This window comes from Erpetoichthys calabaricus, chromosome 1 (genome assembly GCF_900747795.2).
Source record: "Erpetoichthys calabaricus chromosome 1, fErpCal1.3, whole genome shotgun sequence".
In the NCBI taxonomy this organism is placed as follows: Eukaryota; Metazoa; Chordata; class Cladistia; order Polypteriformes; family Polypteridae; genus Erpetoichthys; species Erpetoichthys calabaricus.
The window spans coordinates 184,623,155-184,650,942 of NC_041394.2; the positions used below are offsets into that span (position 1 = coordinate 184,623,155).

General features: G+C 36.4%; 1 protein-coding gene across 1 annotated transcript in view; it reads right to left on the minus strand.

The window, feature by feature from the left end:
* LOC114657895 (adenylosuccinate synthetase isozyme 2-like) overlaps positions 1–27,788 on the minus strand; it is a 59,978-nt gene that overhangs the window by 23,004 nt on the left and 9,186 nt on the right. The window contains exons 2-6 of the mRNA XM_028809854.2: positions 23,170–23,272; positions 22,753–22,821; positions 19,152–19,202; positions 18,959–19,025; positions 918–1,025 (exon numbers count right to left, since the gene is read on the minus strand). Of these exons, the coding sequence (XP_028665687.1) occupies positions 918–1,025; positions 18,959–19,025; positions 19,152–19,202; positions 22,753–22,821; positions 23,170–23,272 (398 nt within the window). The remainder of the gene's footprint in view (positions 1–917; positions 1,026–18,958; positions 19,026–19,151; positions 19,203–22,752; positions 22,822–23,169; positions 23,273–27,788) is intronic.

Below are 27,788 nucleotides of genomic sequence, written 5' to 3' on the forward strand. Positions count from 1 at the left end.
CTTGTATATTTGCTGCCCAGTAATAAATATTGAAAATTGGGTAGTGCCATGGCCCCTTCTGCTTTAGGTTGTTGTAGAGTTGCCCTTTGGATGCATGCATGTTTCGAATTCCAAATAAATTAAGTTATGATTGAGTCTAATTTCTTAAAAAATAATTTGTTAATGTATATAGGCATGCTTTGAAATAGGAAAAGCAGCTTCGGAAAGATAGTCCTCTGTTGATACTCCCTGCCAACATAAGGTGGTAGGTGGACATTCTAGTCAAGTCTTAAATTTTTTCCACGCAAACAGCAAAATTTTGTTGAAAAAGAGTTTCATATTTACTTGTAATATTTATCCCTAGATATTTGAAACTGATCTGCTAAGATAAATTGGAAGTTGTCCAGTCCAATACTATGTGCAAGAGAATTCAGTGGAAAAAGCACACGTTTATTCAAATTGATTTTAAGCCCAGATGACTTCTGAAAATCTGCTAATGCTTTTAGGACTGCTGACAAAACTTTGTGGATCCAGTATATACAGTACTATATCATCTGCATATAGTGATATTTTCTGTTCAAGTTCTTCTCTGAAAATCTCCTTTATCTCAGATGCATTTCGAAAGTATACAGCTAACGGTGCAAAGAGCAAAGGTGATATGGGGCATCCATGTTGAGTACCACGTTGTAGTTTGCAGTTATCTGAAATAATGTTGTTAAAATGAATAGAGGCTTCTGGACTAGTATAAAGTAGTTTGATCCATGCACAAATGTTTGGAACCAAAATTTGTGCTATGTATTGAATAGATAGTCTCATTCATCCATATTTTTTTTTTTAGGTACAGAAATTTTAAAATATCCATCCATCATTAGGTGCTCTTAATTCATGCTGTGAACTTAAAAATATGTTCAGCTAAATTGTAACAGTTGATTTCCTACTTTTTTTCAAACTCTCCAAAGTCTGCTAGAAGGTCACAAATTCTTAAACCTGTCCGAGCTGCCTTGGAAGAATAGGCTGGTCCAATTCCTTTCTTGGTTGTACCTAGGCTGTAACAGAAAGACACATGTCAATAAACATGTAATTACAATATTACTCTATGGTTAAAAAAAAACAAAACAACAAAATATAAAAAACAAAAGCTTTCTCGTGTAAAAGTACATTTATTTTTTAAGAAGTTCATACACAATGCTGCAAAAAACATTTTCTGAAAAACTCCAAATAGCCTAATTGATTTACAGCTAAAAACAACATTGTATGTAAAATGTTGAGCTACTCTGAATAAAAGTGCTTTAGATTTAACATTACAAAGGAGCAAGAGTATCCTAGTGTAAACTGGAAAACTAACTGTTTTGTTCAACATGAATATTAAAAGGGGGAAAAAAAAGCGTCTTATTAAAGAAAACAAATACCTCTATTATGAAAGAAAATCTTAAGAAGAGACTATTGCCAAGAGATTTTTTCAAGTCGTGCGAAACTAGACTACAGTGATCCCTCGCTATATCGCGCTTCACCTTTCGCGGCTTCACTCTATCGCGGATTTTATATGTAAGCATATTTAAATATATATCGTGGATTTTTTGCTGGTTCGCGGATTTCTGCAGACAATGGGTCTTTTAATTTCTGGTACATGCTTCCTCAGTTGGTTTGCCCAGTTGATTTCATACAAGGGACGCTACTGGCAGATGGCTGAGAAGCTACCCAACTTACTTTTCTTTTTCTCTCTTGCGCTGACTTTCTGTGATCCTGACGTAGGGGGTGTGAGCAGGGGGGCTGTTCGCACACCTAGACGATACGGACGCTTGTCTAAAAATGCTGGAAGATTATCTTCACGTTGGCTACCTTCTGTGCAGCTGCTTCGTGAAGCGACATGCTGCACGGTGCTTCGCATACTTAAAAGCACGAAGGGCACGTATTGATTTTTTTTATCTGTCTCTCTCTCTCTCTGCTCCTGACGGAGGGGGTGTGAGCTGCCACCTTCAACAGCTTTGTGCCGCGGTGCTTCGCATACTTAAAAGCCAAACAGCCCTATTGATTTGTTTGTTCCTTTGAAAAGGAAGATATGTTTGCATTCTTTTAATTGTGAGACAGAACTGTCATCTCTGTCTTGTCATGGAGCACAGTTTAAACTTTTGAAAAAGAGACAAATGTTTGTTTGCAGTGTTTGAATAACGTTCCTGTCTCTCTACAACCTCCTGTGTTTCTGCGCAAATCTGTGACCCAAGCATGACAATATAAAAATAACCATATAAACATATGGTTTCTACTTCGCGGATTTTCTTATTTCGCGGGCGGCTCTGGAACGCAACCCCCGCGATGGAGGAGGGATTACTGTATTGCCAAGAGATTTTTTAAGTCCCGTCCTCCTCTCAACCATTTTTCAACTATGCCCACGGTCCTCTCACCTCTCATTCGTGTGAATGCATCAGACACAGTTCCTGCGCTCTCAGCTCTTATAAATTTTTACGTTTTCCTCACTTTAAGTTCCCAATAAAAGACGACTTATTACAGTTGTGCTTGAAGGTTTGTGAACCCTTTCTATATTTCTGCATAAATATGACCTAACACATCAGATTTTCACTCAAGTCCTAAAAGTAGATAAAGTGAAAGTATATGTAATATTCGATCATTTTCCTTAATAAATAAATGGCCAAGTATAATATTTTTGTCTCATTTGTTTAACTGGTTTCTCTTTATCTACTTTTAAGACTTGAGTGAAAATCTGATGATGTTTTAGGTCATATTTATGCAGAAATATAGAAAATTCTAAAGGGTTCACAAACTTTCAAGCACAACTGTATGTCCAAATCTTACTGAAGAATTTCACCCCAAAGGGTTATCAACAGAAGAAATGAGTACACGGCCAATCCTAACACAGAGAAACGATGAGGTCAAACAAATTAATGCGAAAATTGTCGATTGGTTACACGGCAAATTGGTTAAATGCGCATCAATAGACTATGCTAAAATAGTTGGTGGTGATGTTGCAAAATTTTGAATTATTGAATATCCCATATTGAATTTTTGAATATCCCGTAGAATATTTATAATCGTTAACACCATCCGGTCTTCCACCGGCCATATTACTGTTGAAAGAACGATGTATCATACTGTTATTGAGTAATTTATGTCTGAGTGATGGGCTATGCAATAGGACAAGATTAGTTGTATTCAAAATTGGTCGAACAATTCTGACATGTAAAATTTTAACAGGCAACAAGAAAGTTAATGTATTACATCTTCTGTGGATAACATTTGACACCAAAGGAGATCTTGATATGCCATTCATATTAAAACATTTACAGTATCCCATTAGAAAAGCTTTTGCTATTGCAATTAACAAATCATAGGAACAAACATTTGAAAAAGTCGGTTTATTTATTAGAGAGAAAGAAACGATATTTACTCACGGGCAGTTATACGCTGGGTTGTCACGATGTAAGTCCAAACATGGAATCAAAATTCAATGCAATACCGATGAAAAGTTAATTCAAAAAATTGTTTGTACTCAAGTTTTACAGTAAAAGTATTTGCATATTAATTTCAAAAACAAACAGAACAAAAATGTATAATGCAAAGAATACCTCTAACTCAACATGAAACATCATTTTCTTTCAATTTATTACGTTTTACTATTTTTTTTTTACTAATTACTCGCTATAATGTAAAATAGTTCTATTATCCATATGTAACAATTCCCATGAAAATAACAATCTGTTTAAATTGTATATCTGCGAGCGGCAGATCCGTGAAGTGGCTAGCACGTAGCACCCGTCTGGGGGTTGGCAAGCAAAGCGAGCAGGGGGCAGAGCCCCCTAGTTTTATATAAAGATAATCTAAAAGACTACTTCCAGTCACAGTATTTAGTCATAGTTTAGGACAGGCCAGGTTTAGAACTGAACACGAAGGAACAATAGTGTAAAAATAAAAATGTATAGTAATGTAAATTCTAACCCAAACTTTAAATGCAAAAGTAAAATAAGTAACACATTAAAAATAGCTTGCCTTAATGCTAGAAGTATCAAAAATAAAACAAGGGAGTTGGAGTTGTAGAAGCGGAGCATAATTATATTATAGCAATAACAGAACCTAGAGAACAGAGGGATTCACATTTTTAGGAAGCATACACAGAACAGAAAAGGAGTTGGATTTGTTGTTTACCATATATACTCGAGTATAAGCCGACCAGACTATAAGCCAAAGTACCTAATTTTACCTACAAAAACTGGAAAAACTTAATAATAATAATAATAATAATAATACATTTTATTTATATAGCGCCTTTCCCATGCTCAACGCATTTACAGAATATAATAAAGAACGGCAGCGTATACAGTATATAGCATTGTACACACCAGATAAATAAATAAAGAAGATTAAGACAGTGAATTCTGAAAAAAAAAAGAAACAGACAACATAATTGATGGTCTACCACACACACACAGGGACGAATTCAAAAATGACACCAAGATTTTTTTACAGTAGATGCAGATCTGATGAGATCACTGCCAAGATAGACTGGGAAGGAGCTCATTTTATTAAGTTGCATTTTAGTCCCAATTTGCAGGAGTTCAGATTTATTGCAATTTAACTTTAAAGAGTTCTGCTCCATCCAGGTTTTAATTTCACTAAGGCAGGTTGTGAGCTGAGAAAGCTCTGATGAAGTTCCACTTTTAACATTGAAATAGAGTTGAATATCATCTGCATAAAAATGATAACCCAGTCCATAGCTACGGATAATATGGCCAAGGGAAAGCATGTAAATACAGAAAAGCAGACTTATTGACTTGAGTATAAGCCTAGGGTGGGAAATGCAGCGGCTACTGGTAAGTTTCAATAATCAAAATAAATGCCAATAAAATTACTGTACATTAATTGAGGCATCAGTAGGTTAAATGTTTTTGAGTATTTATTTCAAAGAAAAACAGTAAACTAGCTCTGTAAGTGGAGAAGAGGGTCAACAAAAACAATATGATATCTCTCTCTCGCGTGCGTGCGTGTGTCTCTCTCGCTCACTGCACAGGGAGAGACTGAACACATACGGAAATCATCGGTGCACACAAACCGAAACCGAAAGGGAAACTGGCTTGTTCGTATACCAGGGGGCAGTGGGACCCGACTCGAATGTAAGCCAAGGGTGACGTTTCTCAGCACATTTTGGGTGCTAAAAAACTTGGCTTATATTCGAGTATATATGGTATGTCAAACAGAATTTAAATGCAAGTCCTCTATAGTTGGATGATGAGCCCCATCTTAGAGAGGACATCTAACTTCGTCTGGAAAGCATTAGGGAAAGAGGTCTTAATTTAGAAGTGTTATAGACTGTCCAATGCAGACAGAAATTTCAATGCACATCTTTTTAGTAGTATTAAAAAGGCAAGTTTACAGGGGAATACTGAATATTAACTTGAATAACCCTGCAAATAGAGCACAAGTCTAGGATTTTTTAGAAGTAATCAGTGACTGTTTTTAATACAGTATGTTAAAGCACCAACATGGGGGGGAAGCCTGCCTAGATTTATTATTTTGTAATAATCAGGATTGAATTGAGGGTGTAGAGATGATTGAACCACTAGGGTCAAGTGACCATAACATAATACAAATTTCAGTGTTTTGGAAGTGCATGGATGCAAAGACTAAAACTATTAAGTTTAACTTTGGTAGGACAAATTTTGAGCAGATGTGGCAAAGTCTAAGGAGGATAGATTGGGATAAGCTTTTAAGTGTACAAACAGTCGTGAAGCATTGGAAAAGGTTCAAAAACATTTTACATATAATGTGGGACAGGTACATACCTACATTTGTAAATAGTAGGATATTAAAAAAACTCTAGTGGGTTATTAAAATTTTTTGAAAAAGAAGCTGCAAAGGAAAAAAAACAGCTGAATAAAATCTATAAGATTAATAACTCCAATGTGAACCATAGGGCATATGAGAACATGAGGACAACCATTAAGGATATTAGGAAGGCTAAAAGGCAGTTAGAGAGTAATATAGTAGATAAGGTGAAAAATGACCCAAAGAGATTCTTTTAGCATTTTAGTAGCAAAGAACAGTTAAGGAGGACATGAAGTGCATCAGGAATAATAAAGGGGAATTAAAAATGCAGACGGTGAAATAACAGATGCTTTAAACTCATTCTAAACTGAGGTTTCCATACGTGAGGAAGCAGATAACCTTCCAGTGGTAAAAGGAACTACTAAGGATGTATTCAGTGATTTGGAAATTATAGAGCGAGGAGTTCTGCTTAGATTTAATGGGCTGAAATCAAACAAAATCAACAGAATCAGATAATATTAATCCTCAAATTTTTAAGGAGGTTAATTAGTACATATATAACCCCTTGACACATATTTTCAGAAAATTATTGCACACTGGGGGAATTCCAAAGGACTGGAAAATGGCAAATATTATCCCAGTTATGTTAAAAGGTTGACCAGGCAGATCCAAGCAAATTACAGGTCAGTAAGCTTAACGTGCATCACGTTACTAAGGAACGTGGAATTACTAAGAGAATTACTAAGAGAAAGATTGAGCAACACATGGCAAGAACAGGAGTTTCACAACAGTCAGCATGGGTTCAGAAGAGGAAGGTCATGTTTTACCAACATGCTGGAATTCTCTGAGGAAGCAATAAAAGGATATGATCAAAGTAGAGCACGATATTATTTATCTTGACGTTCAGAAAGCATCTGAAATGGTGCCACATGAGAAATTGGGCTTTAAAACTAAAAGAAGCAGGAGTTCAGGATGCAGACAGTTACGGTCCGAGGTACCCTGTCTGTCAGAATTGGCTGATGTTAAGATTGGTGTTCCACAGAGGTCAGTGGTACGGCCTCTGTTATTCTTAATATAGAGTTGAAATCAGAAGTTTATATACATTTAGGGTGAATTCCTTAAAACTCGCTTTATAACCCCTCCACAGATTTTATACTAATAAACTATAAATTGGGCATATCGTTTAAGACATCTACTTTGTGCAAGGCAAAAGTAATTTTTTTCCCCAACATCGTTCACAGACAGAGTAGTTCACATTTTATTGACTATATCACAACTCCAGTGGGTCACAAGTTTACATACACTTTGTTAATATTTGGTAGCATTGCCCTTAAATTAACTTCAGCCAAACATTTTGGGTAGTCTTCCACAAGCTTCTTAAAATAAGTTGCTGAAATTTTGTTCTATTCCTCCAGACAGAATTGGTGTATCTGGGACAGGTTTGTAGGCCTCCTTACTCGCACACGCTTCTTAGTTCTACTCACAAATATTCAGCTGGATTGAAGACAGGGCTTTGTGATGGCCACTCCTATACCTTAACCCTGTTGTCCTTAAGCCATTTTTCCACAACTTTGGAGATACACTTGGGGTCATTGCTCATTTGGAAGACCCACATGCGAGTGAGCTTCAACTTCCATGCCGAGCTCTTGAGTTGTCGCTGCAGTATATCTACATAATTGTCCTTCCTCATTATGCCATCTATTTTGTGAAGCACACCAGTCCCTTCTACAGCAAGGCGCCTCCACAACATGATACTCCCAACCCCATGCTTGACGGCTAGGATGGTGTTTTTTGGCTTGTAAGCCTCACCCTTGTTCCTCCAAGCATAACGACGGTCATTATGGCTAAACAGTTTTATCTTGGATTTATTACACCAGAGGACATTTCTCCAGAAGGTAAGATCTTTGTCCCCACATGCCAGTACAAACTACAATCTGGCTTTTTTATGATGGCTTTGGAGCCATGGCTTTTTCCTTGCTGAGCAGGCTTGTAGGTTATTTCGATATAGGACTAATTTTGCTGTGGACATAGATACTATTTCCTCCAGAATCTTCACAAGGTCCTTTGCTGCTATTTTGGGATTGATTTGCACTTTTGATGCCAAAGTACATTCTTCTCTAGGAGACAGAATGCATCTCCTTTCTGAGCGGTATGACGGCTGTGTGATCCCATGGTGTTTATATTTACACTAGCAAAATACCCGCACTTCGCAGTGGTGAAATACAGCTTTAAAATTTTTATTAAGAAAAGTAAACTTTATTTTTTTAAACTGAGGGAAAATATACCAATAATTATTTGTTAAGGATCTCTTTGTATACCACGCTGTCAGTTCGGCCCTCCGGTTGTAATATGACCAAGCTGTGTGCTGAGCTTACTCTTGAGCATGCAACGTATATTTGGCCATGTGAAAAGCAATCTAGCCTCAAATCAATGCCAACCTTTTGTAGGGTCTGTCCCGGAGACTTATTGTCATTGCGAAGCAGAGCCTTACTGGAAATTGGAGGTGTCTGAATTGAAATGGGTTTCATCGATAACTTCGCATCCAGCTTTTGAGAGTTTAAACATTCATAAACATCAAAGTGTCCACTACTCAAATCGTCACCTGTGAATCTAAGATGTTTAAGAGTCATTGGTGGTTGTCCAAAGGTGTAAAATATTTGGCCATTTCGGTACACTTGAAAGCGACAACCGAACAATTCAGCGGCAGCCATCAACTCACATGCAGAACCATAGGTGAAGGGCTTAAGCATTTCACTATTATAGTGCTCCTGTGTAGTATAATTATCTCCTGTACCATCATCAGTCCACACCTTGAACCTGTCCCAGTCATTCAATACATAAGACACAATGTTCCTCCGGATATCGAGAGTGAGCCTGATATGGCTGTGCAATATGTAACACAGAGAATGGAAAAGGCAGTCACCATCTCCGGGCATGGAAACCACTCAGTAAGTGACAGTTCTTTGATCGATGGTGATCACCTCGATAGACATGTTAATGGGGGTACGGTTGGAACGATAAAGGAAATGGGTACCTGAACAATGTAAACTAAGTCTAAAATACCTACACAATAACTATAATCGTAATAAACGAATAATAAAACAGCAGAGAAGCCATGGATTAAATAAAAAGGCTGCAGTTATCAACAGGGAGACGTGAATACCATGGCGAAGCAAGGAAGGGAATGAAGAGACCGGAGCGACAGACGGCCTTATATAGGCAGGCAGCCAACTATGTGGGAGGCGTGGGGATGGGGGACCCAACGGCGCCTCACACGGCGACTGAGCAGCAGGCTATGGATGTATATATGTACGTAAGTAGGATTCAGGTAGCGTTGGGAACCCGCGTACCAAATTTCTTGAAGATGGGCCCATAAGTAACAAAGACCATTGGAAAGTTCAATATGGCGGCCGACAGTGGCGTCATACCACCGAAATAAGTACATACATCGGTTTCAGTTAGTGCAGGGAAGCCGCCTACCAAAGTTTGTGAAGATGGGGCCATAAATAAGAGTTTAACATGGTGGACTTGTCGGCCGTTATGACTGTTACGCATAGAATTTCGAAATGAAACCTGCTTAACTTTTGTAAGTAAGCTGTAAAGAATGAGCCTGCCAAATTTCAGCCTTCTACCTACACGGGAAGTTGGAGAATTAGTGATGAGTGAGTCAGTGAGGGCTTTGCCTTTTATTAGTATAGATATTATTATTTATATAGATAAACATGGAACCTTTAGACGATTGGAAATTGCTCCCAAGGTTTAACCAGGTTTTTGGAGATCTACCGTTTTTTTTCTGAGGTCTTGGCTGTCTTCTTTTCTTTTCCCATTATGTCAAGCAAAGAGGCAGTTAGTTTGATGGTAGGCCTTCACATATATCCACATGTTGATTCCAATTAGGTTAACTGGCTATCAGACCTAAAGGCTTGACATTGTTTTCTGAAATTTTCCAAGCTGTTTAAAAGGTACAGTTAAAATATATGTAAACTTGTGACCAATTAGAATCCATATTACTAACCGAGAATGCTAAACCGGATGATGGACGCAGGCACATCCGGCAATGGGCCGTAGCTGCAAAAAGACGTACTGCGCAGGCGCAAAAAGAGTCCGCGAGGGTCGGCTGAGGAGCCGAGAAAGGCGGATAGTAGAGGGCGAGAGAGGCGGATGAGGGGCCGCGAGAGGCGGACAAGACCACAGAAAAAAGGAGTGAGCACAGGAAAAATTGAGAAATGAGGCGCAAAGAGCACCGAAAAAAGGAAACGGCACATATAAAAGTATTCAAACGCAAGCAAAGCACGAAACACATTGCACACGAAACTAGACCCAAAAAAAAAAAAAAAAAAAAGAGGCTCGCGCACAACAGCAAGGCACCCCCCCCCTACAGGCACCGGACGGGACACACACCAAGAGGGGGATTCAACAAGCCCATGGAACACAAAAAAAAGAACACAAAACCACCCCACAGACCCTACAAGCAAGGGACGGGACACACACAAAGAGGGGGATTCAACAAGACACAGGAACACAAAAAGAAAGAAGACGCTCGCGCGACAACAATCCTCAACACCCCCCCCACCCCCCCCCCCCCCCACACACACACACACACACATCCATAAGAAGTGACACCCAAAGCCACATATTCTAAAGTGAACATCAACACCTTCACACTAGACAGCATAGGTGTCAGCATTGGTGGATCTCCTTACAATAAAGCACTATTAACCGTTCAACTGCAGAAAAAGAAACATATTAACAGTGACTGCGATCCTTCTTATTACTTATCCATATTTCGCATGCTGAGAAAGAAACAAGTCATGAATACACGGTCACGGGTACAAAACGAAAAGGAAAGGATAACAGGAACAAACACACGAAAACGAAAGAAACAACAAAATAGACGGCTATGCAGCATAGGTGGATCTCATTACAATAAGGCACTATTAACCGTTCAACCGCAGAAAAGGCTCCATATTAACAGTGAGTGCAATTCTCCTTATTACTTATCCATATTTCTAAAAGAAAAAATGTCTCGACTCCAAAAACGCAAAGCTCAACTAAAGCTTCTAACCAACGATGTACCTAAAAGTAAAAACTTTATGAACTGCATTAGATCCTACAATGGTTCATTTGCTTTTGCATATACCGGAGTAAATATCAGGCCACCAAAAGGCAATGGCCCATACTACTTTCGCATATGTGCACAAATACTGCATCGCATTGGAACAGTGCACCCTGAAACAAATCAACAACGCAAATATGCACAAATCTACATCCTAGATCCACATGACGCAAACTATCAATCAAAGTGCTGCATCGCAACAGGCACGGATTCAAAACGAAACACCTCCCGTCTCAGACATACGTTAATGGCAGCGAAGGCTACAACGGGCTTCTCACACAGCACAGGCAAATCGATTACAGCTCCAAAACAACACGTCCCAAATACTACACATGCAACAACGCGCCTCTCAAACGGCACAAGAAAAACATACACCAGTAAAATTCATTCGGATTAATGAATGTCATTTGCAATCATTGTCATTCAGTTCACTTCCCTGAAGAAACAACTGGAAATACAAGTTATACATTTACACGTTGTTGTCAAAAGGGTCAAATTAGACTGCCTTCTTTACATTCATATACTGAATATCTACAGAGGCTTATAACTGACGATGTACCTGAAAGTGAAATCTTTATCAACTACATTAGATCCTACAAATCGGTATCCACTATGAACATTAACGGTGGCACTGCACGTGACATCCGTCTTGAAAAAATGTTGTTTATTGATGAATGTTCAATGGCATGAAGTCACTTACTCAACACCATTCATAAACTTCTACAAACGTTTATGAATAATAATATTCGATTTGAAGGAAAGGTACTTTTATGAGGAGGAGATTTTAGACAGTGATTAGCTATTCTTCCAGATGCCATGCACTCAGCTATTGTTCAGTGCACCTTAAAATACGCAGACAATTGGCATTGCTTTCAAAAGATACAGTTAGTAAAAAAGATACGATGTCCAGAACCAGATCATAACAATTATTATCATAACTTATTACAACTGAGAGATGGTACACTCACCAATACAGCTGGACTTCAGGCACATATTACAATTCCTCAAGCCTTTATCTGTGACAACTTAGTTACAGAGACATTTCGAACAGCAATCTCATTAGACCAAATGCCTCTTTTAACACAACGCACTATATTATGTCCAAAAAATATTAATATGGAAAACATTAATACCCAAGTCATTCCATTACTTCCTGGAGAGACACAACTCTTTCTAAGCTCTGACAAACTTGACTCTGATCACAACAATAATCATCTTAAATGACCTTACAAGTTCTGAGCTGGAATTACCTTTTACACTTAAACGGCGTGTACAAAGAAATTTTAAAATAAACCTTTACACTGTGCCACACACTTTATTGTTTGCTTTCTATTTGCATCATCTACACCGTCACACTATTCTATATCTCATTCATACATCACGCTCTTTGTCATTCCCAACACCAGGGGTTGGCGAGCGAAGCGAGCAGGGGGCGGAGCCCCCTAGTTGTGATAGAATTTACAATATCTGTCTGTGAACATTGTTGGAAAAAATATTTTTGTCCTGTACAAAGCTGATGTCTTAAATGACATGCCAAATTCATAGTTTGTCAGTAAAAATCTGTGCAAAGGTTATAAAGTGAGTTTTACAGAATTCACCCTAAGTTCATGTAAACTTCTTGTAAATGATTTGAACAGGAATATAAGTAGCAAGCTGGTTAGGTTTACAGATACAAACCTAGGTGCAGTGTCAGATAATGATGGAATTTGTTGAATCATTACAGAGGGTACAGCATACAGGCCTGGGCAGATGAAATTGAATATAAGTAAATGTAAAGTATTACATGTAGGAAGTAAAAATATTAGATCCGATGTCTGAAAATTGCAACTACACTTTATGACTTAGGAGTCACAGTGCACCCAACGCTATCAAATGCCAGATAGTGTTCAAAAACCATAAAGAATGCTAATAGAATGTTAGGTTATTTAGCACGATGTGCAGAGTAGAAGTCCAAGGAAGTTAGCTCAAGCATTATAACAAACTGGTGAGGCCTCACTTGGAGTACTGTGTACACTTTTGGTCTCCAGACTACAAAAATGACATAGTAGCCTGGAAAAAGTCCAGAGAACGGATTCCAGGACTACAGGGGATGAATTATGAGGAAAGATTAAAAGACCAAACCTTTTTAATTTAAGTAACAGAAGATTAAGAGGAGACATGACTGAAGTGTTTAAAATTATGAAAGGAATTAGTACAGTGGATCAAGACTGTTATTTTAAAATGAGTTAATCGGGAACGCGGGGACACAGCTGAAGACTTGTTAAGGGCAAATTTTGCACAAATGTTAGGATGTTTTTCTTTACATATAGAAACAGAGATGCATGGAATAAACTACCAAGATACTAGGACTTTAAAAACTAGACTTGATTTTATTTTAGAAGAATTACGTGCATAGGACTGGCAAGCTCTGTGTGGATGAATGTTCTAAAGTTTTAATTTAGGTTTTAATTTCAAATGACAAAAGTACCCAATAAATCTCCAAATAACCTGGTCCAATTTAAACATGTGTATATGCATAATGAAGTATTTGTGTTAATAACTGATTAGAAATAAATGAAAGAGAAAAATGAGGACCAAAAATTATACCCCTGTTCTGGTCCACAAAACAATACAGATAATATTGCTAGAAAATTTATGAAGTGCTAAAGATTTGTCTTCAAAGAGTGAAAGCACTAACAAGCCATATAATTAAAAGTCAAGTTTCATTAACAGTGAGAACTGGCTTCTTGTTGGTAAACTAGTTAGAACAAAAGCTTGAAGCCAATGAAGCCCTCCAGGGCCATAAGTAAGGATCTTTGGGAGAGACCACATAAGAACTTGAAGAAATAACATTAAATACTCTTCTTCATTGTTCTTTTCAATTTTTATAAAACACAGTTTAAGATTCATATCCTTTCTCATCTATTTCAAAGCATGGCATAAACAATCCTAACAGAAGGCTTTTCACTTAAACATAGACCCTACTACATCACAATAAATGGAAGAAATTCTAATGAATTGCCATTTGTCCTCAAGTCTCAGATCTCATTTTTCTTTTAGAAAGCTGAAATTACTTTTGGTATTTCGTACACTCTCATTTCTAAAGATGCAACATCGCTTTCTCAAGTTTTTGGTTTGCTTTTTATGCCTAGGATTTTTTTGCAGGATCAGCTTAGTCTAATAATGACATCTTTTGTGTTTTACATTACAAATATGCTAACATTGAGATATGATTAATTTACCTGAGCTAGCAAAAAAAATAAAAAATACTATTATAAACATTGGGGATATGGGTTACACTACTGTGTTTATAAACACTGAGCAATTCCATACTTAAGGCATGAACCATCTTAGTGTTCAAAACATTTCAAGAAGTTCATAAGACTGATTAACAGTACCGTATGGTGAATGCTAGAAGTAGGATTTACAGATAAACAACTTCTGTACTGAAAACCTGCATACTCTCATTCTTTATGTTCTTCTGAAAACATGCAAGGTTCTCCAGAATCCCAATGGTAGCCACATATAGTTTATGTGGATAAAGCCTCTTCAAGATAATTCTGAGATAAAGCACAAGGACATCTCGGTACTCCACCTGCCATTTCCCAAATCTGCACCGTGAAACGTACAACATTACTCTGTGGTGCAGTGGATGGAATTACCTTTCACCCCATAGTCAAATTTAACATAGCATCCAAGAGTCATCTTTTCTTTGTTACAGTTGACACTGTTATTTGGCATGTGTTTAATGAAGAAGTCAACTGAAGACCTGTAAGGTGTCTGTTTCTCAAACTTCAGACTTTGATGTACTTATCCTCTCGTGCAATTGTGTATCCCCTTTCCCCTTCTTTTTCTATCCTGGTTAGATCCAGTTTGCCCTCTTCTCTTGAGACAATATTAGACTCCTTTGTATGATAATCTTTATAGTTTTATGGCAACCTGACACATGGAATAACCTTCAATTGACAAAAAAAAGCAATAGAATCATACTTTTTTTTTGAAAGCTGTTTTGCTTTGGCCGTTTTCAACATATACCTAAACTTTAGGAATGGCAGTACCTTTCCAACCAAGGAAAGACAACTTACTTCCTTTACTGAAGAGAAGAAAAGGTTTCAGCTGTGCTAATGCAATTATAAAGTTATCCCTTATAACCAAATAGCATTTAAGCATGACTAATTAAGAATGAGCTAAGGGATTGTACCATTATAATACTGAAGGAATGACTTCTTTGCAGTCATGTGTAAACAAACAAAAATGTAAACCAGGCATTAACACCATTATCAATGTCTTGACTATATTTTTAAATGAATTTAATTGTATACTAATTAAAAGGGTATTAATTTCTATCCAAAACATGAACAAAATTTTGAATTGAGTATATATTCACTACCAAATAATAACATTAAAAGCTACTGTGTCCATTGAAAACATTAAGAACTAATAATGTATCTCACTTAAATGACTGCACCACTCATCCCTGTTGCTCTTTTTAGTCAAAGACAGACAACAGGAAAACAAATTAATAAAATAGGATATAAAAGTCTGTTCCATGAAGTTAAAATCAATAATTATAGAAAGTACCTATTCTAAGTCAGTAAATATCTATCACTATGTAGGCACATAAACAATCACACTAATGTAATTTTAAACCAGATTACTGAAAACAATTGTTTGCGGCTTAATTAGTATGTATTCTGTAAAGGGAACCTATACTGACTGCAGCATCTTTAATAAGGCCAAGGTAACACTGTGGTTGCCAACTGGTTACAGCTTTTGTTTTTAAAGCATTGTTGTATAGGGTTAATTTCCAAAGAATTCACTTTAGTTGAATGAAGCATTTTTATCTTGTTAAATACAAACACTTACTGCTGATTGTGTTGATGACAGTGTTTTTAAACGACTGGAAACTTTTGATCGATAACTGGAAAGACAAACTTTAAAGACGCTGAAAGAAACAGCAGATCACATACAGGCTAGACTCGTGGAGCCATATCTTCAATCCAGCCAATGAGAACACACATCCAGGGACACCCGCTTAAAAAGTATATAGTGAACAGCAGCAAAATCCTTTGCTACAAAGACAACACTCAGAGGGATTCTTCCTAAAACACCCATCCCCAATTTCTCTAGTCCATGTATTTTAAGTCAAGGGTTTCAGGGAAAGACCAAAAGATACTGAACAAAAGACTTGATGCTGACAAAAAAGAAAAAGCTAAAATTGCTGTCATCCATTCTAAGCTCAGTAGCACAAGGGGGGGGGGGGGGGTTGAGAGAGAGAGAGAGAGAGAGAGAGAGAGAGAGAGACCACTGCAGCTACTGGGCTCCAAAAGTTTCAGAACTGCCTCTGTATGCTATGATTTTTTCCTGTCATTTTAACTATTGTATCACTTTATGACATAACAGTAGCAAATACAGTTTAGATAAGCATTGTAGTCTAAGGATATATAACAAATTAAAACACTGTCACAGTTTTCTAATGGCATGCTTGCCTTTCTATAGACAGTAATGTTAAAATTTCTTTAGTTATTAGGTTACTCATGCAGTCAGAAGGTGGGTGTTGTGTAGCCTCATCTGCGCATCTACAGGTGCTGTTAGGCAGATTAGTTGATTCAGGTGTTTTCAGTACTGAAATCTGTATCTCCTTTGGCAATTCGTTATCAGCTCTCTTAAAAGGTAGTACTTTTGATGGAGTGTAAGACAGTTTATTTCAAATGCATATTTTGCAGTTAATATTTTCATGTATATACCTGTCAATTCTTTCCAACTTGCATCGAATCCTATACTATCATCATAACGGTGAACAACAGAGAGCACAAATAGCACCTCCGACAATATACCATTCACGTTTACCACTAATCCATTGATACTGTCAAATGCCAATGTATAATTTGATGCTACAGAAAGGTTTTCCCTTGCAACAGGATAGGTTTATTTTTAAAATGTATACAATGTGCTCTCTGCACAGGCAACACACATTTACATGTCTAATAGGGTTTTATTGGAGACTTTTCAACAGTTCATTATAATCAGAAACTTGCTCTCTGTCAGACAAGGTTAACGAGAGCACCTCTGATCTTTGCAGTTAAAAATATCTGCTCCTACTTTGAGCGCCATTTTCATAAAGGGTTTAATGGGTTTAGAAATGCGACATGCAGTGAGACATCCAATTGCATCCACCCAGTTTTACATTACTGAAGCCTAATCCTTAGTGTCTTCTGCCAAAAGAATAGCTGGTACATTGAAGAATATGATGCTGCCTTACAGTTAAACATTTTTTTCAGTACAGGTAATGACAGCCAAAGTAATTTTCGAATTCTAGATTTGTATAGGCATTAGCAAATAACAAAATGTGAAATTATAAAAACATCAAAAACAGCTATTTAACAGGAGTTCTGAAACAAAAGATTCATGTAAAACTGAGAAGTTTGATTTCACACAAGCAGCTTTAAAGTTAGGACAGATTTGGAAAAAAATCATCATGAGTTTCTGACATTTGAAATTTGAATTAGACTCATCTGTTACATATTACTCTTCAGTAATATTTTTGACCAACTAATGATGCAAATATAAAATCTTAAAATTGCAAATGTTACACACTTAACAGAGTGGTTCACTCACATACCAGACACTAAAATCATATTGTTACAAAACCATTCCTTCAACATCTGCAATAAGATGCTGCAGATGTTCTATCAGACGGTTGTGGCGAGCACCCTCTTCTACACAGTGGTGTGCTGGGGAAGCAGCATTAAGAAGAGGGACGCCTCACGCCTGGACAAACTGGTGAGAAAGGCAGGCTCTATTGTAGGCACGGAGCTGGACAGTTTGACATCCGTGGCAGAGCGACGGGCACTGAGCAGGCTCCTGTCAATAATGGAGAATCCACTGCATCTACTGAACAGTATCATCTCCAGACAAAGGAGCAGCTTCAGCAACAGACTGCTGTCAATGTCCTGCTCCACTGACAGACTGAGGAGATTGTTCCTACCCCACACTATGCTACTCTTCAATTCCACCCGGTTTGGGGGGGGGGGGGTTGGGTTGGGTTTGTAAACATTAAAATTATACAAAGTTATTGTCTGTCTATATACCTGCATTGTTATCACTGTTTAATTTAATATTGTTCTCTATCAGTATGCGGCTGCTGGAGTATGTGAATTTCCTCTTGGGATTAATAAAGTATCTATCTATCTATTTAAGAGTTAGTTTACATAGAAATATCCTGAACTGTCTTGGAATTCACTAATTCAGCAGTACATATATAATAAAGTTTATAATTTTTATATTTAGAATTGATTTTAAGCCATAATTTTCAGTTACAGACAGAAAATGTCAGAATATGTAAAATGTGCACATGCTATGGTAATTCAAGCAGTTTATAATGATATTGTTCTTTATAACCCTATGCTGAAATCCCCCCCGAGAATATAAACCCCATTTGTTGTTACACTGGGGAGATTCCCATCTATGCCCTGCATTTTGAAGGACCAGTATTTTAAAGCAATTGTTACTGCCAGTATTTAAAAACGGGATATTTCATAACAGAAAAATGCACAATATTATTAACTTAAATAATGGAGGTACCTTAATAAAAGTATATTGAATGGGATACATGTTTTTGCTGTGGTATCAAATGCAAAAATTCTGGATTTGTGAAATCACAAGTTTGAAGACTCACTTGGAGGAAGGAATATTCTAAGGTTGTGAAACAGAAAGTAGTAATGTAAATATGCAAATGATTATTTGGCACTGGAGAGGTTCTCCAATCTTTTAAACAAGTTAAATAACTATGTAAAGAGACAGACTAGCAGCAGGGTTTCCACTGTCTTTCTTTACAACTTCACATGTTACAGAATATAATGTATTAAAAATTTTTTTAAAATGCCCTTACCCTTCTAATACTACATTCATGCAAAAAAAGTTGGTGCTAAGTTGCACTGTAGTATCTCAATATGTACACAATAATAAAAAAAATAAAAAAAATAAAAAAAAATAAAAACTTCCCTACATGAATTTACATCGTATTATACCAGATAAGTATTAAAACTCTGAATGTATGGTTAAAGCACCAGGCAAAGACAAAGAAATTTGTACAAAGTAATAGCTCACTTTTTTCCAGCCTGTTCCTGTCTTTGCTGTTCCTGTGCCCCATCTGCTGCTTGGTGAAAATTAAATACTGGTAGAAAAAAAAAAAAAAAAAAAGGAAAGGCTTCAGTTGCAATCAATTTATACATATCTCAACTAATAATAATGTCCACTTCCCATTTTCCAGACCATCTTGCTATACCATTCATTCACTTACCAATGTGTGCTCTGTCTGAAATCCTGAGTCGCTCCTCCCAGCCCTCCAAACCTGCACAACAAATGCCTGAGCATTAGCACACCATTACAAGTGAGTGAATAGACAAAGCCAGGAAACTAACAATCAATGCAACATTCTGTATACTGTAACTTTGAAATTAACTTTACTCAGTTTGCATTTCAATTATAACAGGTAACACATTCCATAATGAAGAAAATGTAGAAAAAAAAGACTTAAAGAAAAATATATAACTTAGAATTTGCACTCAAAACTTCACAATTTTCTAAAAGAGAAATTAAAAAAAAAAAAAAAACAAACAACACATACCAGAAAACATTCTCAATCCCAACTATTACAAATCAATGACACAGGGCAGTGGAGCATATCCCAGTATCACTTGGCACAAACCAGAAATCAGAAAATTGTATTGATAACTTGCACAATACTACAAATAACAAATTAATAAAAACAGGGGCTGTAAATATATATATTTATTAGTATATAAAATATTTTAATGAAGGTGAGCAGGGTATATAGTAATGTACCTCAATTTCATTTCGACATTTCATGTATCATGGGAATTTCATTTCACTGTATGATGTTGTGCATTTACTCTTCAATAGCCAGAATGTCATCTTCTCAGGTTATCTTAAAATCAAGCCTGTTGTCTTTAGGCCTTTAAATATTTGTTAATAATGTTCACTTGGGAATGCTTGATTCAAATTTACTAAACAGTATGAAAGTTAACACACCTCCATTGTCAACATCATGGCAGAAGTGTGATCGCAATGTAAGTATGCTCCACCTGTATGTTTATTAATTCTGGTTAGATTGAAAATTACCTGGGTGAAATGCAACCACATTAACTCAAAAATGAAACAAAGTAATGAATCATCTGATTTGGCAGAAGGCAAGCAGACTGTGCATGTGAAAACACCTTTTAATTTTGCAACCAAGGAGCTCCAAGAGAGGTCTAGTACCATTGCTAGTCTGCCCAAAATAAAAATGAGTAACAGATCATAAAACAATGACAGATATTATACTTAACATTTCTCTTAATATTTTCTCCACTCTTTCCTTTAAATATAAACTGCAGTCCTTTTTAAACACAATCTGTAAAGCTTTCTGATCATCCGTACAAATATTAATTTTGCTCAGATGTTAGTTATATATTTGTTTCACAGCTATTTTTGGCTAAATCACATTTTACAGGTGAAATCTGGAACTAAAACAATATTGAAAGTTTGGTTTAAATTTTCCATTTATAGAATCTGGAATTTGCAGTCAGATGATGTTCTTTCATACTGCATAAATTTTAGAAAATAACATTTACACTGCACAATAATAACTGAATGTTTAATTCTTACCTAATGAAGATAGATAGATACTTTATTAATCCCATCTATCTATCTATCTATCTATCTATCTATCTATCTATCATCTTCTTGCTTCACAGCTTGTTAAATCAAGACAAGAACACCTTTAGCGAATGTGTGAAGTGTTCATTTCACTAAGTGAGTATCATAAGCTAAATATTGATAGGTTATGTTCCTTAGTACCAGTTACAAGTCTATACTTAACATTTTACGTAATATAAGTGAACAACTAATAAATTAAGTTGCAGGGTATATAACTGTAATCAATTTATTTCAGGGCAATTTTTTTATTACAAATAAATGGCATATTACATTTATTATAACTGATGCTGTATAATCAAATTCATAATACAATTTAGATCTGAGTTTGAGGGAATTAGAAATCGAAAAGCTAATAATTTTAAGAGTATGCAGAGTTAGCACTATTTACTGAATGATAAGTTGACAGGTAAAGGTGGCATTGTTCAGAATGACATCTACTACTATGATTTACTTTCTTGTTATACTAGGACCACCAATATAAGCAGACTGAAATCCACCCTTCATAGCATGCAAATATGCAGTGCTTACAATAGTATGCATGATGATAAAACTAAGACTGAAAATATGGTTTTATAGAATCATATTTTAGCAAAACTACCTTTCAATATTCAAATAAAAAATGTAAGATTACTTTCATTGTAAATGTATAAATATTAAATAATGTATCTGAAAATTTTTTACTGATATTTTAAAAAGTGGCATCAGCAATGTGATCAATGTAAAGCTGCACTTTTTTCATGTTGAAAACAAAAGATTGTTCTGCCAAAACAGAAATGTTCTGCGTGCACTATGACTTCTAGAGGAACTTAAAAGAAACAACTATTTAGAAAACATATGAAGTGTCAGCAAATCCTTATGTTTAACTTGGATTTTATTTGTGGACCTGATCGTGAGACCACGTATTTCACTAGTATTTGGTATTCTATTACAGAAAAAGGCATTATATTGTTTATCTGAATAATTAGGGGAACTTTAATAAAATTAACAGGAGTATTGTGCCATTTCACTGGTATTGGTATCGAATGCAAAACTTCTGGTATTGTGACATCCCTAGTCACATATTCACAGGACAATGAAATCCCTATCTGCACATTTGATCATCACAGAGCAGTCCAGCACTGTACTTTTCTGGTAGCCTGAATCTCGCTCCATTGGTTATGAATGATTCATTCATCCATGTTCTAAACCTGCTTATAATATACCATCACAACATAATAGGCAGTGGTGAACAAAACAGCAGAGATTCTTTTCGCATATAATTTCACAAAATCAACGCTAAACTTCATGCACTAGACTAGCCTGTAAGTATCAGCGTTTACCTCTGTGCGCTTGTGTGCAGCCAATTCAAGTGCAGTTGGCTCGGTGATTTACTGAATTTCATCAATGGCGTCAGTTGCACCTTATACATATTGTTCCAGTAGTTTTTTTAAATAGTTTTTATAGTTCATTAGCAGTGTGTAAAATGATCAGTGTTGCAGTAATTGTGATACTCTTTGCATGAAAAAAAATGTGTTCCATTAAAATTTCACTTTTTCTTTGTGAATTGTGACATTTACTTAAAAAATGCAGGAAAAAACGTATTTGGTGTCCAGGGATGCATTAACCCCCAAGTTTGTGGCAGTTTAAGGGTTAAAGCCCCAAGATGGCCCCGAAACGCCCTGCACCTTCTAAGGCTTCTGGCAATGAAAAACACACTTGCAAGAACTACAGTACATATAGCGGTAATATCTGTATTTCACATTCTAGCACTGCGGGTGAAATATCAGGACAGTACTGTACAGTATACGGGTTGACCTTTACATTCTTTTTTTTTTTTTTTTTTTTTAGGTAATGTATTTAGTGGAGGTTGAAATGAAATTAAAAGTGTTTTGGGGGCATATTTAGTGTTTAAACTATAAAAATAGGCATTTTTTTTTAACCACATCCATAATTCGCGGTTTTTCACAATTCGTGGGTGCTCTAGGAACATAACCCCCGTGAATTTTGGGGGTGTACTGTAATTCAAAATGATCCTGTGAGCATGTGTAGGTGTGTGCATGTGTAAACCCAGTGATGGGCCTTTCCTGCTTTACATCCAGAGTTGCCAGAATAGGCTATGTCAACAACTCCCCTCCCAAACTGGAACTGAATTAAGTGGGTTTCAGTATGTTAGATTTTTGAAAAGCAATATTAGAAATACACACCTTTTCCTCTCTTCATGTTTTTGTCTGCCTCCTCAAACAATCCAGGCAAATGAATCACAACACCATTCCCTTTAAAACAGAAACAGATTGTTCATATGTGTTCCAAATATCCAAATATTTACCACCATAAAGCCATACAAAACAGGTGAAACAAAGATGGGTAAGAAGACAAATACCATGTACTGCCCATTTACTGGATACAAACTTAAAGATGTACAGTCACATTTTTAATAGTGAAATGTACTCTTTAATGTGAGAGCTTAGTAAAAACTACAGTATAAAATGATGTAGAAGGCTTTGTATTAATTGCCAGAGAAGAGTGGATTGGTGAAGTCACTGGTCTAGTATTGAGCTGGTGGAAAAACTCATACAGAAAAACATTAATATTGCTTTTTAAACAAAACAATGTATACTTACCAATAAAAGACACAGCATTCTTGTTTATTATACCGCTAGGCAACAGGTGAAAATTGTATTCCACTGAATCAACCACAACTGTGTGCCCTGCATTGTTGCCACCCTGTAAAAGTAAAAAGTCTTCAGGTTAATAACAATAGATCCTGAACAAATTAAGATTTTTGCTCTTGTATTCAAATTCTTTTCAAGGCAAGCCAATACACTATTGTTTTTGTCTGTCTACAACAGGAGTAGGTAAAGTCAGTCCTACAGGATTGTAGTGGCTGTAGGTTTTTGTTACAATGGAATTTCTTAATGAGAAGTCAATTATTTGCCATTGAAATACTTGTTGCTAAAGCAACATTTTTATGCTTCATTTTATTTGACTCAATTGTTAAGATTTTCCATCATTAAATTGCTTATCTATTATAAAAAGAAATACTGTCCTGGAAAGCAAAAGCAAGGCTATGATACGTGATCTTCTAGGAAGACATTTTAAAGACCCGCGAGACCAAAGACACGCCCTACTTACAATCTATCAAATACGACAATAGGCAGCAAAACATTCAGTCTTGTGAAGGATTTGAGCACACACAGATCCAGGACTCTCAGCGCATATAAAGCATGTAAGGACAGTACGTTATAAATGAAATGTCGACATCTAAGCGAAGAAGAAAGCAGAGCGGAGAAAAGAAACACAAATGCGTTGGAGAGAAAAAACAGCAAAAAAGAATAATCGAGGTGCAAATTCAGAAAATAAAGAAATTAATTATCAGCCCAGAACAAGTGGAATTGAAAAAAAAGCACGTCCAATCCAGGTCAGAATTAAAAGACAATGAGTAAAAGACAAAAGTAGAACTTCATAAAGACGTTGGCACTAAACACATGCAGAGCAGGTTAGAGACTATGAAACAGCTGAAATTAGAAAGGCTCAAAAAAAAAAAAAAAAAAAAAAAAAAAAAACCTTTGGGCCTATACACATGTGGAGAAAGTTAAAGATATGAAAGTAGGAAAATTAGAAAATATAAAAAAATTAAAGATTGCAGTAGCATAAACAAACAAACTGCCTCATTTAAACTATGCACTAGTCTAACTTTGGTTTTGCACAATAATTACTATACTATTGCAACTTAACACTTAATTCTACTTTAGTCACATAATTTTACTTATTTATTATGTTCTACTATACTGTTATCTTTCAATCTATGACTTTTTGTTAATCTAACTGATATTCTTCTAACTTTGCACAGTTTTTGATAAGCGGATCAGGATGCTTTTCACTGCGTGTTTTCCTGTATAGCTATGCATGTGACAAATAAAGAATCTTGAGAATTTCAAAAACAGACTTTACCGCACATGCATTTATTGGTTACTTTGTTAATGTATATATATTTATCTGTCTGCTTATTTAAAAACCTAAATTTACCCCAGGAGTCAAAAACGTTCTGTCTAGCCCTTGTACAAAAACCTAGACAAAAGCTGGGGTATCACCTTGGTAACCCCATGTACTTTTGGAAATGTGAGAGGAAAACAACACGACTTTACAGACAGGAGTCCAATGCAGAACTCTACTTACTTTTTTACTTTGTAAAAAAAAAAAAAAAATATTAACTGCTGATGATGTAGATCGTTTTGTCTGTGCTGACATTCCAAACAGAAAAACCTATCCTGATCTCATTAAAAAGATTCAGCATATTGGGACTCGCAAGATTACAAATATTGTTTTTACAGAAGTTCTGAAATAAAAGTGAAACTAATGAAATAGCAACAATTCAAAGAAAAAAAATCTTAAAACTTTGTATCTGGAAAACCAAACACTGGGGTTGGCGAGCGGGGCAAAGCCCCCTAGTCTTACTGAAAAACAGCTTCATTCACTATAATTACTCCTTGAAAGCAATAAAGATGCAAATGACAAAAGGAACTGACAATTCTCCATCTGACTTGTTTCCACTTACATCTGCATAATCCTCATGAACTATGTGGTTTAATTAAAATATCTGTAAGGAAACCAAACTGAAAAAATAAAAGCCTGGGAATTACTCATTCACTCCAAAATATAAATCAACTGGGAGATTATCTTTGGAAATGAAAAAATCCACAATATACTATATGACTTAAGTCAGAATGAAATCACTAACAAGCCACCAATCCTTATGTCTGGCAAGGTTTGGTTTCTAATATTAAGCAACTGGGTTGGAACAAACAGTTGCAATCACTACAGCCCTTCAGTACTGACTGATATACCCCAATATAACTACTCCTGATCTATAACATTAAGCTTATAGCCCAAAGAGACAATTTTTGATGAAACGATGCACAGGTTGCAGTAGCATAATCAAAAACAAGTGATGCTATACCTGTACAGAATATTATTTTAATTTTAAAAAAGCAAATAAGGTACATTTATATGGCAAAAATAAAATTATTATTAAAACATCCTATAGTTTGGGCAAAGGCATAAAGAGAAAAAGCTTTACCGATCATGTACCAAACATGGATCCAACACTGACCCAACTGTATGTCTGACGTTTCCATGGTACCATAAAGTTAAGCTAGTTGAAAAACATAAAAGCCTACATACAGTGACTATTCCCAGTACTTTAAACACTACATTGTTCTTCTGTTCCAAGTCAAGTACAGCATAGGAAATCAAATCAATAATTTGGTAAACTATATTAAATACTACACACAGAAAGGCAGCTGATGACTTGTGAAAAATAAGTAAATATGGGTAAGCAGCACACAAAAAACTATCAGTTGTGGAGTATTCCTTTAAGATGCTGTTATGTTATATGATTTTGCCAGCAGGTTTAAGTCATAGACTTCATTTATTTAGAATCTTAATTGGGAGTAGTCACGGCACACTCCCTCATGACCCTGGAAATAGAAGTGTCAGTGTGCCAAATTTACATTATGTGGAAATAAACCCTGATCGTGGCTCTGTGCAAAAAGAAGCCTCATTAACTAACATTGCACTATTTAACTCGAGGTCTCTTAATGGCAAAGCATTGGTGCTGTCAGAACTCATCACTGACACAAAACTTGATATTCTGTGTTTAACGGAGACTTGGCAAAAACCAAACGAATTTGCATCTCTCACAGAGGCGACTCCAATTGGTTTCACTTTCCACACAGAGCCTCGCAGCTCAAGACAAGGCGGCGGGCTTGCAGTAATTGTCAGAGCTGACTTAAACATGAAATGAATCCCGATTGACTGTCCATTGTCTTTTGAGTGCCTGGCTCTTAAACTAATAACGAAATCAAGTCCTGTCTCACTCATTGTTCTTTATCGTCCCCCAAAATACAATGCATCCTTCTTATCCGATCTGATTGAACTTTTGACTCTTACTCTCAGAGAATTATCCTTCTTGGTGATTTCAACATCCATATTGACATCCCCACATCTAAACTGAGGAATGAATTCCTATCCTTACTGGACTGCTTTGACTTGACACAACATGTTGATTTTCCAACCTACTCTGGCGGTCATATATTGGATCTGATCTGCACTTCTGGACTATCTGTTGCCAACATTTACAGCACAGATTTGGGACTCTCTGACCATAAAGCAGTATTTTTCACTGTTTCACTGCCTTTCCCTCCTTTTACCTGTAAACGACAAATTTCTTACAGAAACCTTAAAAATATCTGTCCCTCTATCCTTTCTGGATCCATTTCTGATCTTTTACTGTCTTCACCTATTCCACCAACACTAGATAGTCTTGTTGACCACTATAACTCAGCCCTATATTCAGCATTAGATAAAATAGCTCCTTTAAAACATAAGGAGGTTTCCTTTAAACGTTCAGATCCTTGGTTTAACTCTATGAAAGCAGCTGGCCAACGCCTTGAGAGAATGTCACGTAAGACTGGCCTCACCGTGCACATCTAGGCTTTCTCTGACCACCAAAGAGCTTACAGAGAAGCACTAACTTCTGCCAAAAATACCCATTACAGCAGAATAATAGAAAGTGGCCACGATAACCCAAGGGTTCTGTTCTCTGTAGTTAATAAACTACTCGATCCCGCATCTGGCCCAACTACCTCTTCTACTGAAGTCTGTGAGGAATTCCTCCACTTTTTCTGTAACAAAATTAATGATCTAAATAATTCAACTAACATAAATACATCATCTGTTTATATCTCTCCCTGTTTTCCCACTCCATCCAGCTCCTTCTCTAAGTTCTCACCAGTCACATCTGCGTCTGTTAATAACCTGCTTTGTAAGATGAGGCCGACTACTTGTGTACTGGACCCCATCCCCACCACACTACTTAAATCCTGCCTTCGTGCCATAATCCCGACTGTTACAACAATAATAAACTCATCCCTTGACAATGGCTCTGTGCCGCTCACTTTTAAAATTGCTTCTGTAACCCCAATGTTAAAAATGTCTGGTCTTGATGCCCATAATCTTAACAATTTCTGGCCTATTTCCCACTTACCTTTCCTGTCAAAAGTTCTTGAGCGTGTTGTAGCTTCCCAACTCACCAATTACCTTACCTCTAATAATTTGATGGAACCCTTTCAGTCTGGTTTCAGGGCGTGGCACAGCTGTGAAACTGCTCTGCTAGGGTAACCAATGATTTGCTTATGGCAGCAGACTCTGGACAAACCAGCATATTAATTCTATTAGACCT